This window comes from Trematomus bernacchii, unplaced genomic scaffold (assembly GCF_902827165.1).
Source record: "Trematomus bernacchii unplaced genomic scaffold, fTreBer1.1, whole genome shotgun sequence".
NCBI classification, from domain to species: domain Eukaryota; kingdom Metazoa; phylum Chordata; class Actinopteri; order Perciformes; family Nototheniidae; genus Trematomus; species Trematomus bernacchii.
The window spans coordinates 5,707-19,024 of NW_022987593.1; the positions used below are offsets into that span (position 1 = coordinate 5,707).

At 43.7% G+C, this 13,318-nt stretch overlaps 1 protein-coding gene across 1 annotated transcript; it reads right to left on the bottom strand.

Annotated features, from left to right (window-relative positions):
- Positions 1-385: 385 nt before the first annotated feature.
- LOC117482173 (sodium/glucose cotransporter 4-like) lies at positions 386-12,057 on the bottom strand. The gene is given in 11 exon segments (XM_034130176.1): positions 386-1,064; positions 7,592-7,807; positions 8,163-8,331; positions 9,599-9,749; positions 9,979-10,086; positions 10,437-10,518; positions 10,521-10,574; positions 11,075-11,280; positions 11,373-11,453; positions 11,691-11,796; positions 11,899-12,057. Coding segments are annotated over 11 exon segments (1,644 nt in total). The 5' UTR covers positions 11,995-12,057; the 3' UTR covers positions 386-689.
- Positions 12,058-13,318: the final 1,261 nt, after the last annotated feature.

Consider the following 13,318-nt stretch of genomic DNA (forward strand, 5'->3'; position numbering starts at 1 on the left):
ATGAAACATGTCACTTCCTGCCACGTTTAACTGAGCGATGTGTCAGCTGCCTCAGCCAACATTAATCATCCTTCCAGTATCAATGGAACATTAAATTAAGACTTTTCAAACACTTTCATAGAAATCGTTGGCGAAAGCTTTGCAAAGTAAGAAGTTACACACATATATATATACTTGTGTATATATACTCGTATACAGAAGGATTCTTGTACATGTTTTGATTCGTTTTAACATTTCAAAAAGGCTTTAATGCATCTGACTGAATTATCTTGGATAGATGAAATTACTTTATGAAAATGAGGCAATAACGATGTAGACTTTTAAAAATTAAAGGTTTTTATTTTAATATATATTTCTTAGCATAATTTAATTAACGAATCACCAAAAAAACAGGCTGGTTCCCTGTATTGACATCACAGTCTGTAGACCTGCTGCTAGTGAGAGAAAGAGCAGATAGTCCAGTTCATCAGTCCAGAACATCAGTCCAGTTCATCAGTCCAGAACATCAGTCCAGAACATCAGTCCAGTTCATCAGTCCAGTTCATCAGTCCAGTTCATCAGTCCAGAACATCAGTCCAGAACATCAGTCCAGAACATCAGTCCAGTTCATCAGTCCAGAACATCAGTCCAGTTCATCAGTCCAGTTCATCAGTCCAGTTCATCAGTCCAGCCTCCCAGTTCACCCATGGTTAGGCGAAGTACCCCCACAGGAACACGTTGATGGTCAGCAGCAGCAGTGCATTTATATTGCAGACGTTCCTCCAGAGCGGCGCCTCCTGCAGAGAGTTCAGCCCGATGCCTTCAGGCTCCGCAGCCTCAGAGCCGGGAGCATTCAGACCGCAGAGCCTCAGAGCAGCCCTCCTCCACCAGGAGGTCACCGGGCCAGAGGTCACCGGGCCAGAGGTCACCGGGCCAGAGGTCACCGGGTCAGAGGTCATCGGGTCAGAGGTCACCGGGCCAGAGGTCACCGGGCCAGAGGTCACCGGGCCAGAGGTCACCTGGGGAGCTGTGAGGTCGAGGCGAGGCTCCTGGCTGTGTCTGGACCACCAGGTGAGCCTGTAGAGCTGCAGAGAGAGGGGCTCACTTTAATAATATACCTTCTAATGTTAACCTCTTCAGGCTTCACGTCCTCATTAAGAACATCAGTTACTCTATGTGCACCAACAGTTTGACCTTCAACCTTCTGTTGACCTGAGGACCCCCTGATACGCCACGCCCCCTCCCTCTGTGTTTCACGATGCAACCCAAACTCTACCCCGGGTCTTTCTGCAGACAGTATCTCTGTATGACTGAGAAATACAATACAGCAGCTTAAAGTTTGAGTCTTTATTCACACACTGATTTCTGACTACCATGAGTAGTGTTGGGACCATTAGATACAGAGAGCACAGGATGAACATCATTACCTCTACTGTGGACAATTTACTTTCAAATAAACAAGCAATCCGTCCAAATGACCCCCTAAATCTTCTACATTGACCCTAAATTCATTTAACTAATGAAAATCAGTCCACTGAGACCCTGAACAATGTCAGAAATGGAGTCAGCGTCCTCAATAACCCCCAGGACCCCTCAGAACTGTCCAAATCAGTCAAGCCACAGCCCACCTAGGCTATAATGGAAATATGATCGTGTTTTGATTTGCGGAGACTTCAATGTCCATGTGTGCTGCGAGTCCAAACCTCTGGTTAGGGACTTTTTAAATCTTCTCGATTCTTTCGGTCTTATTCAGTCCGTGGCTGGTCCAACACACAATAAAGGACTCACCTTAGATTTAGTATTATCGTTTGGACTGTCTGTCTCTGTGGATGAAATATGTGCAGCAACGCGTATCTCAGACCATTTACCGGTTCTGTTTACAACTTCCATCCCTTCCTCAGGAGTCGAATCACGTGCCCCGGCGCGTCGTCTGCGTTCGATTAACCCCTTGACTGCCTCACAGTTCTCTGATGTTTTAATGCTTCTCCGATCTGTAAATTAGAGGTGAACTGTGCTCTTAATGCTGATGAGCTTATCTCCATGTTTGACTCGACATGCACACTAATACTGGATTCTGTTGCTCCTTTTACGCTTAGACGCACCAAAGTTCTCTCAGAGCCGTGGCTCAATGACTGTACTCGTGCTCTCAGACGCGCTTGCAGGCGTGCAGAGAGAAAATGGAAAAAGGATAAACTCCATGTCTCCTATAAATCCTTGGTGCTTGCCTTTCTGACCAGACGGCAGTCAAAGCAGCCGAAACAGAGCACATTTCTCTTTTATCATTAATCCCTGTGATGCTTCTCCAATTGTGCCATCGACTTTCTGTGATACATTTCTTAAAAATGTTATTGAAAAAGTATCTGCTCTTAGGCTAGCCCACACTAGTGCTACCCCAGATCCTGCTCCCTCTCTGTGCTCTGCTGTCCTCGACCACTTTGAGCCTGTATCCCTCTCTGTGCCCTGCTGTCCTCGACCACTTTGAGCCTGTATCCCTCTCTGTGCCCTGCTGTCCTCGACCACTTTGAGCCTGTATCCCTCTCTGTGCCCTGCTGTCCTCGACCACTTTGAGCCTGTATCCCTCTCTTCTCTCTCGGATGTAGTCAAGCACCTGCGGCCGACAAACTGCACCTCAGACAGCATTCCCTCTCGCCTTCTCAGAGATGTTTTTGATTCAGTTGGAGCAAGTGTTTTATTACTTTTAAACACCTCTCTTACCTCAGGATGTGTCCCAGCTGCCTTCAAACATGCCGTGGTGCAGCCACTACTTAAAAAGAAAAATCTCGATCCCTCCATTCTCGCAAATTTTAGGCCCATCTCCCAGCTACCTTTTTTATCAAAGCCCTGGAGCGAGTAGTCTACGCCCAGCTGCAGTCTTTTTTAACCACGCATGGAATCCATGAAAAGTTTCAGTCTGGCTTCAAACCCATGCACAGCACTGAAACAGCCCTTTGAAGAGTTCTTAATGATCTGCTCCTAGCCGCCGACTCAGGTAGCCCAGCTGTCTTGGTGCCGTTAGACCTGACAGCTGCCTTCGACACTGTGGACCATAGCATCCTGTTGTCACGGCTTGAACAGTCCGCAGGCATCACAGGCTCTGTCCTTGCATGGTTCAGGTCCTACCTGACAGACCGTAGCTTCTCAGTGCAGCTAGGTGCCTTCTCCTCTGCCAAAGCCCCTCTTACCTGTGGGGTTCCCCAAGGCTCGATTCTGGGTCCCATCCTTTTTCTACTGTACATACTGCCCCTAGGTTCAATTCTCACAAAACACAACATCCCCTTCCATTGTTATGCTGATGATGTACAGATCTATCTGCCTCTCAATCAAAATGCCAACTCACTACAGCAGCTGATGGACTGCTTAGCAGAGATCAAATCCTGGCTGAGCCAAAACTTCCTCAACCTCAACGAGAGCAAGACCGAGGTCATCTTTTTTGGACCCCAACCTCCAGCCTCTCCGGTTGATATTCTGGGCTCCCTCAATAAAAACATCCTCCCCTCTGTCATGAACCTTGGAGTGACCTTCAATAGCGCTTTTAAATTTGATAAGCAGGTCAGCACTGTAGTCAAGACCTGCTTTTTAAAAATACGACTATTGGCTAAAACCAAGTCGCCCTGAGCCTGTTTTTCAGGTCTCAGGCTCCAAAATGACATTCCCAGAACAAATGACCATATCTTCCCTTCTAAAAGGGTTAAATTAATAATATTTTTTCTCAAAGTAATGATAAACCTGTGAGTTGGATGTAGAAAAGTCAGAATCAATATAGATGTTTTTTTAGTTTAAAGAAAATTCAGATTTTACATAGTAAAAAACTGTAAATTATAGTGTCCATCCAAAACTTCTTTTTTACTTGGATGATGGGTTAGTAGACTAAAAGCTTTAGGAATCCAAAGTACAACATATAATAAGTACCCTGTATCAAGATTGATGCAAAACAAGTGACATTTGACCTTTTTAGAGAGATTTAGCCAAAAACCCCCCACCTCTGAGGTGATTTGGGTGGAAATGTTTTTTTTTTCATATCTCTGGAACCCATTGCTCGATTTTGATGGTTGACACCTCTTTCTGACCGTTAGAGCCAATAGAATCGAAGGGGGAGTCCCACACACACACACGTTGTGAAACAAAAAGGTGGGGGCTTTGCGCATGTAATTTTGTATTAGAGTGAAGCGACACTCCAGCTCTGACATCTAGAAACGGAAAAGCATGGATTATCCGTCTCATTGCTCATGGATTATCAGAAATCATTTCAAAGGGACACAGACACATTGGATTAACCTATGGATTAACTTCAGCAGCGTTTTTATCGTTTTAATGCCATTGAAGACCACTTTGGAGAGACTACAGAGCCAAGGTAACCTTGTTAGCATATTTAGCTACCTAGCGCCACATGTTTTGATGTCTGTTTTGTTTAGAACATCGCGATTTTGTATAATTCAGTGATAATGAGGGTACCCATCGATTCTGTGTCACCTCACGATGTGAAACGATGTCATGGATGTGGAGAAAAGATAAATAATAAGGTTTTGTGAGTGATTTTCAGTGCAGTAATCTGTTAGCATTTTCGCTCGTTGCTAATTCAGAGGTTCAGTGTTAGCATTGTGGGTTTTCTTTTGAAAAAAAATAAAAATCATCAGTTGGATGAGTTTCTTCCCGTTACATGGATATAAAACATTCATAGTTATTAAATGAACATGCCCTCAGACACTGTTTCCTGCAAGATGTTGCTGCAGTGCCCCGGTACCGGGGTCTCTCGGGCTTCACAGGTTAAGGTCTGCTGACCAGCTGCTGCTGGTAGTGCCCAAGACCAGGCTTAAAACCCGAGGGCACCGAGCATTCGCAGCATCGGGCCCTAGGCTCTGGAACACTCTGCCCCTCCACGTGAGGTCGGCCCAGACCCTAGGGTTTTTTAAATCAACACTTAAAACTCACTTCTTCTCTCTGGCCTTTTAGCCTTTTCTTATCAAGCTCCACTTTTGTGGAATCAGCTTCCAGTTTGTGTTCGGGCGGCCGATAGGCTATCCGTTTTAAGAGTACGCTTACGACCTTCCTTTTTGATAAAGCTTATAGCTGATATAATAATCTAATAAGAGTGCATTGACGCAGATACGCTGTGCCTCTTCACCTACATTTTGGTTCTTGCTCTTTCACTTAACCTCTTAAGCACGGCGGTCCCCCCATTGGACCCCTCCCACCGTTTTGTTTTCGAGATAATGTCTCAGGGCTTTCTTAACATTAATGAAACTATTAATGTGTAGCACCAGATTAACGGGAAGAATCTCAGCTAACTGAAGATATGAACCATTTTTACCAAAACAAAACACAAGTCCTCATAGAAGCGTCTCTAAATGACCCTGAGCGAAAACATTCTAACGCACTGCGGCACACAATTCAAGATAAAGATACCTTATTACTTATCGTAGCTGCACATACAATATAGCCTATTAAAGCTGAGACCTCCACTGATTATTTAGGTATAGTATCAATCACTGAGCGATCCGAACTTGCGACAGGGGAAGCAAACACAGACATCAACAACACGTACCTTTACGGAGCATTTACGCAGGATCGTCTCACCGTAGCTGTCAATTAGGTCAAAGACGTGTTCAATGGCATATAAAACGAAAGAAATAAAAATGCTTATAACTGTTGATCCATAGGTTGATAATGTACCGTGCCTTTGAAGAAATTATTTATAATCCAATAATTCCATTTTATGTAAAAATCGGAGCGGAAAAGTTAGCTGCTAATGGTAGCCACCAGAGTGTATGCAGCTTCGGTTTTGGTAACGCGTCCTCTCACTCCTTATTTGTAACGTTTTGGTGTGTATATAACTTTCCCTCGATCATTGGCTCTAGCGGTTATAAAGAGATTTCATTCATCAAAATCGAGCAAGGGGGGCCAGAGATAGGTCCAAATCCACCCAAATGACCCCAGAAGTGGGGTTTTTGGCTAAATCTCTCTAAAAAGGTCAAATTTCACTTGTTTTGCATCAATCTTGATACAGGGTACTTATTATATGTTGTACTTTGGATTCCTAAAGCTTTTAGTCTACTAACCCATCATCCAAGGGTAGTTTTCACTATAAGTAAAAAAGAATATTTGGACGGGACACTATAATTTTTTTATACGTTTTTTACTATGTAAAATCTGAATTTTCTTTTAAAATAAAAAACATCTATATTGATTCTGACTTTTTCTACATCCAACTCACAGGTTATCATTACTTTGAGAAAAAAGATTATTAATTTAACCCTTTCAGAAGGGAAGATATGGTCATTTGCTCTGGGAATGTCATTTTCGAGCCTGAGACCTGAAAAACAGGCTGAGGGCTTAAGAGGTTAAATCCTAAAAACTTGGATCTTATATTGAAAAATAAGGTTATTACTACTACTCACCTTTTCTCTCTCTACTTCTCATACTCTATACTCCTGTAATCGATTCTTTCCATCCTCTCTTTATCAAAAACCTTTTCCCTCTCTGACCTCTCAAGGTTTTATTGGAGGGAAACAGGTTTGCAGAGAAGCTTATCCAGGCCGGGGAGTGTTATGACCGTATTCACAGCTTCCTCCCTACCTCTCATCATTTCCAACTAAGGCTCCAGTGGGGACTTTGCTCCCTGCGTGTGCCTCTCCACCTCTGTTTCTTACTCTCTTACTTGCTACCCTTTCCCCTCAACCTATCCTAAGGGAGTGCTTGTTCTTCTGTCTGTCTGTGTCTGTGTATTCTCATGTTCAGATTAACCCAGCCTCCCCCTCTGTGTCTATATCTACGCCGGGATCCGGAGTCGAGGCTGATCCTCTTGCTGTGGTCCTGTGTCCTGGATCCTCTATCCTGAGTTCTGGATTAAGTCGTGGACTTCGGGGTCGTGGCTGGGCCTGTCTCTGCGGTCCTGCCTGGGTCTCGTCATGCTGCTTCCCTGATGGCTCCCACAGGATTGTTGTTGACATCTTCTTGGATTCATCTCTTATTATAGACACATGCATTTCCAAACATTTGGTCTACCTACGCTGTAAAATGTATTATCTCTTCGATTCACACACGGCATCTATTGCACGTCTGTCCATCCTGGGAGAGGGATCCCTCCTCTGTTGCTCTCCCCGAGGTTTCCCCCATTTTTCCCTTTGAAATGTGGGTTTTTCTCTGGAAGTTTTTCCTTGTACGATGTGAGGGTCTAAGGACAGAGGGTCTAAGGACAGAGGGTCTAAGGACAGAGGGTCTAAGGACAGAGGGTGTCGTTTTCTCATACTGATATTCTGAACAAAATGTGCTGTTGTATTTGCTGTAAAGTGTCTTTACTGTAGGGTATTTTTATTATATGTACAGCACTTTGGCTCGACCAAAAATCGTTTAAAAATGTGCTATATAATAAAACTTGATTTGATTTGATTTGATAATGCTAATTCATGCTAAATTAACACAACTGATGCTAACTGTGTAAATGTCCCAACATATGCAGGTTAGCATCCAGCAGTCTCTATGTGCTGGAGGCCCTACTATACATTTCTATCAGAACTCTTTGGGGGTCTCAACATGTCCGGGGTCAGGACTCTATGAGCTGCAAACACACTGTGAGGTCACAAAGAGTACATGTTTGTGGATGTATGTTCCTCACATGTTCTTCAGGGATGGGGGGCGTGGCCAGGCTGACAGCAGCGATGATGAGGCAGGTGAGAGCCAGCAGGATCAGGGCAAAGTGCAGATAGTGGACCTGAGCCAGGAGCGCAGGCCGGCCGTCAGGCTGCCCGCAGGCCGGAGCTTTGAAACTGAACTCCAGAACCATCCGGACCAGTCCCACCAGCAGCCCCCCCATCAGACCCCAGAACGCACCCTGAGGAGCACATGGACACATTAAAGAGTCACTGAGGCTGGGGACATTATAACACTATATCAAGTAGAACAATAACCCTGGTTTACTTTACACAAGAGAACCTCTGGAGAACATTTCCTCTGTTCTCACTGGTTACTGGGGACCAAGATGTGGAACCAGTTTGGACATGTCAGTAAACTTAGGAACTTTAAAAATAAAGTAAAGAAAATAATTCCTCCTTACTGACTCTAAAACGACCCATGTTGTCTTTTTGCTTTATTATCTTCTCAGAGTTCCAGAAAGGGTAGTTTACATCGGCAGAGTTATATCAAACTGGCGAGTGTGTGTGTGTGTGTGTGTGTGTGTGTTTGTTTACCTGCTCATTAGCACGGGGCCACAGGATGGCCATCAGGAAGACCGCGGTGATGGGAGGAGCCAGAAAGCTGGTCACTGATTGGATGTAATCGAACAGCTGTCCACTGTTGGCTGTCTGGATGACGGGAATCCACATCAGACTCACACACACCATGACCAGGACGAACACCCTAACATTAACACACATAACACATGTTACATACATGTATATAACACACATAACCCATATAAAACACATGTATATAACCCATATAACATACATGTATATAACAAATATAACACATGTATAACACATGAATATAACACATGTAAAAGACGTGTATACAACCCATATAACATACATGTATATAACAAATATAACACATGTATAACACATGAATATAATAGATGTAACATACCTGTGTATAACTCATGGAAAGGACAGGTTTAAAACACATGTAACATACATGTATTAGACATGTATATAACACTTATATAACAAATAAAACACATGTATATAACACATGTAACAGACATGTATATACATGCGGTGGTGGCGAAGTCCATAGGGACTTGGCTTGGCAACTGGAAGGTCACCGGTTCAAGTCCTGGAAAGACCAAGTGCTACCGACTGTCCCAGCTATGGGCAAATAGCAGGGGCAGATGGGGCTCATAGCCATGGAAGGCAATCCATCTAGGAGAAGGACACTCTGAACTAAAACCAGGACTGAGAGGAGTTGCGCCCCCCAGTCCTTAATCAGCATAGTAAAGCCAACCATGAAGTGGAGGGCTCGTCTGAGGACGACCTAGAGAGATATATAACACGTAACCCATGTAAAACACATGTATATAACACATGTAACAGACATGTAATATAACACGTAAAATACATGTATATAACCCATGTATATAAAACGTTTAACCCATGTAAAACACATGTATATAACCCATGTAACAGACATGTATATAAAACGTTTAACCCATGTAAAACACATGTATATAACACATGTATATAACCCATGTAACAGACATGTATAAAACACATGTATATAACCCATGTAACAGACATGTATGTAACAGACATGTATATAACCCATGTAACAGACATGTATATAACCCATGTAAAACACATGTATATAACCCATGTAAAACACATGTATATAACCCATGTAACAGACATGTATACAACCCATGTAAATCACATGTATATAACCCATGTAACAGACATGTATATAACCCATGTAAAACACATGTATATAACCCATGTAACAGACATGTATATAACCCATGTAACAGACATGTATATACAACGTATAACCCATGTAAAACACATGTATATAACCCATGTAAAACACATGTATATAACCCATGTAACAGACATGTATATACAATGTATAACCCATGTAAAACACATGTATGTAACCCATGTAAAACACATGTACGTATCCGTCTCGGTACCTCCCCACCACCATCAGCTCCCTCTCTGTGGCTGCCGGTCTGGCCTGGTGGTACAGGTCCAGAGTGAACAGGGTGGAGCTGCTGTTAAAGATGGAGGTCAGGGAGGACATGAGAGCGGCTAGCATCACGGCCAGCATCAGCCCCCGCAGACCTGAGAGAGACAAAGGGGGGGGGTCCAGCATTTAGCTTATTATATTTTAACTGTTTTAATTATTATATTTCAATTTATTTGATCAACCCATGTTTCTAGTTATTATTATTATTTTATTTATGTTTTTTCCATTATGAATATGTCTTTAGACTACTTCAGCAGCCAGGTACAAACATGGAGAAACAGGTGTGTGTGTGTGTGTGTGTGTGTGTGTGTGTGTGTGACTCACCCACAGGCATTAGCTCCATCACTAATTTAGGGTAGGCGATGTTGGAGCAGCCGACTGCAGCGCCACACACACTCTGACACACTGCTGGATCCACACAAGCTACCTCGTCTACACACACACACATGCACACACACACACACACACACACACACACACACACACACACACAGATTATCAGATGTACTGGTTGGTTGGTTGGTTGGTTGGTTGGTTGGTTGGTTGGGTAGTTGGTTGGTTGGTTGGTTGGGTAGTTGGTTGGTTGGTTGGTTGGTTGGTTGGTTGGTTGGTTGGTTGGGTAGTTGGTGGTTGGTTGGTTGGGTAGTTGGTTGGTTGGTTGGGTAGTTGGTTGGTTGGTTGGTTGGTTGGTTGGGTAGTTGGTTGGTTGGTTGGTTGGGTAGTTGGTTGGTTGGGTAGTTGGTTGGTTGGTTGGGTAGTTAGTGGCAGCTGAATTGACTGACCTGGGAACAGTGATCGGCTGATCATGCCTGGCATGACGATGAAGAACATGGGCAGCAGCTTGAGGTACCCCCCCCCAACACACTGCCGCCTTTGGCATGAGACAAAGACTTAGCCGAGAGAGACCTCTGGACTATAACCTACACACACACACACACACACACACACACACACACACACACACACACCACACACACACACACACACACACACACACACACACACACCACACACACACACACACACACACACACACACACACACACCACACACACACACACACACACACACACACACATTAATCCTGTTGTATCTGTGTCAAGGGTTGATGACACTGCAGGAAAGAGAGGGGGAAAGGATGCACTTTTCCCTGGGGCGGGCATATATATTTATATACTTCAATATATATATATAGATATATATATATATATATATATATATATATATATATATATATATGTATAATGTATTAATACATGTATTACTCCCACAAGGAGTCTGCTTTGTTGTATGGTGGTGCAAACATTAACAATCTAAGAGAATAAGTTGTGTAAAAGAACCTGATTCTGATTCTAAATACTTGCTATCCACAAATGTTCTGTATGGACCAAAGAGAGAGTGGGGGGGGCGGCACAGTCACCTGGTCCGTGCACCAGACCCAGGTAGCCAGAACAGTGAGTCCGAACAGCAGGCCGGGCCAGGGGATGTCCCCCGACACTGGGTCTCTGAACAGGCTGAAAGCGTCGCTGCGAGGCAGGTGGCAGGTGGTGTTAGCAACCGTCACCGAGGGCACCGCCGACATGTAACCCTCCACAAGACCCTCATACCAGCCGATCTCTGCAAAGGCTGGAAGACGCACACACACACACACACACACTTTACATCACAATATTAACAGGGTTAGCCCCAGGTCAGTGTGCAACCTGTGTCCCACCTACCTATGAACATGAGTGCAAAGGACCCCCCAACCATGATCACAGTCTGGAGTGCATCAGTGTAGATCACTGCTGCCAGGCCACCTAAACACACATACACACACACATACACACACACACACACACACACACACACACACAAACACAATGGGGTATTTACTGAGGTAACGCTGGACTTAGTGACAAGGACCAGTAGTGTCGACTCCTCTCAGGGTTTCAGGACTCTTTATGCACCACCTTATGCACCACCTTATATGTGTGTGTGTGTGTGTGTGTGGTGTGTGTGTGTGTGTGTGTGTGTGTGTGTGTGTGTGTGTGTACCTGCCACAGTGTAAACAGCAGTGACCAGCAGCAGTACTCCGGTAGACAGATAGAGGTCCCAGCCCAGCGACACCTGGATAAACAATGCTCCCGAAAATATGTCTGTCTGGGACACACAACAAATACAAATGTGTCTACTCTGTCGGTGATTGTACATTGTTTATGTGTGTGTGTGTGTGTGTGTGTGTGTGTGTGTGTGTGTTCTCACAGATATTTTGGTGAAGATGTACAGGATGAGTGACAGCACGGACATGTAGATGCGGATCCTCTGGCCTCCGAAGCGCTTGGCCAGGTATTCGGGCATCGTGATCACCCCGGCAGAGATGTAGACCGGAATAAAGATCCAGCCCAGAGCCACCAGCACCCAGGCTGCCTGCACCCACACACACACACACACACACACACACACACACACACACACACACACACACCACACACACACACACACACACACACACACACACACACACACACACACACACACACACACACACACACACACACACACACACACACACACACACACAAACACACACACACGTGCGGGTTTTTGTGAACTAAAAGGACACTTTGACCCAAACACGTTTTTTCCATCATTAGGTGGACACCCCTTTCCACTAGCTTTACAAAGATGTTTTGAATATCAAAAATCTATTTTGAGCCATACAACACAAATCCCACTTCAAATGTCCCATACACATAGCACAACTCAAAATACAACAACCTGACACCATGCTTCATTATGAGGACAGCAGATAATGAGCTGCATAAGCCCCGCCCATGACACAATGGTTATTTGTGAGGACAGTAGCTATACAACACACAAACATGTCACTGAAGTGTATTAAAGGGACTAACATGATTAAATGGAACATAACTTTACACAAACGTGTTGGATTGTGCATTACAAGAACAAACCTTTTATAAACGGACAAAATGTTTTGCACAACAGCATAGGAATACCTGATTTGTGATGTAATATTTTAATAGACAATATAGTGCACCATAGATATATAGCTTAAAAGTATGTTAATGTATTTTGGTTATTGCTTGCCTCCTGTTTGCAATCTGTTGTTTTCATGCAAATGTAGAACCACATTCTAATACTCTCCAGAGGGGTATACTACAAGCAGGTCTTCCGAGACGAATTAAATCCATTTGCAAGTAAATGCTTATATTTGCAGCACTGCTAATTGCAATTACATCATCGATATGAAAAGAACCGATAACCATTTTATAGCAAAGTGACCGAACTGGTTTATCACTAATACAAAATGCTATTTGCCCTACAAGACTGCTCATCTACTTGGAGCATTACCGTTTAAAAGCTGATACAAAAGGACATATTGCACCTTGCACAGTGAACAATGAGCCAAGTTTAATGGTTATTTTCACATAACATTTTCTCACATGAAAATTGAGCTAAGACTAAATCTAAATAAAATATTATTTTAAACATATAACTCTCCTTCCAGCATTACCTTGGTACGACAGAGGATTAGGGCCACACAAAAAAGAAAAGATAGGAGAATAAAGTCTTAATTACGAGATTAAAGTAGCTATGTTAGGAGAATAAAGATGAAATTATCCCGGGGGCTGAGGGGTCATTGCAGCAGATCTTCAAGGAA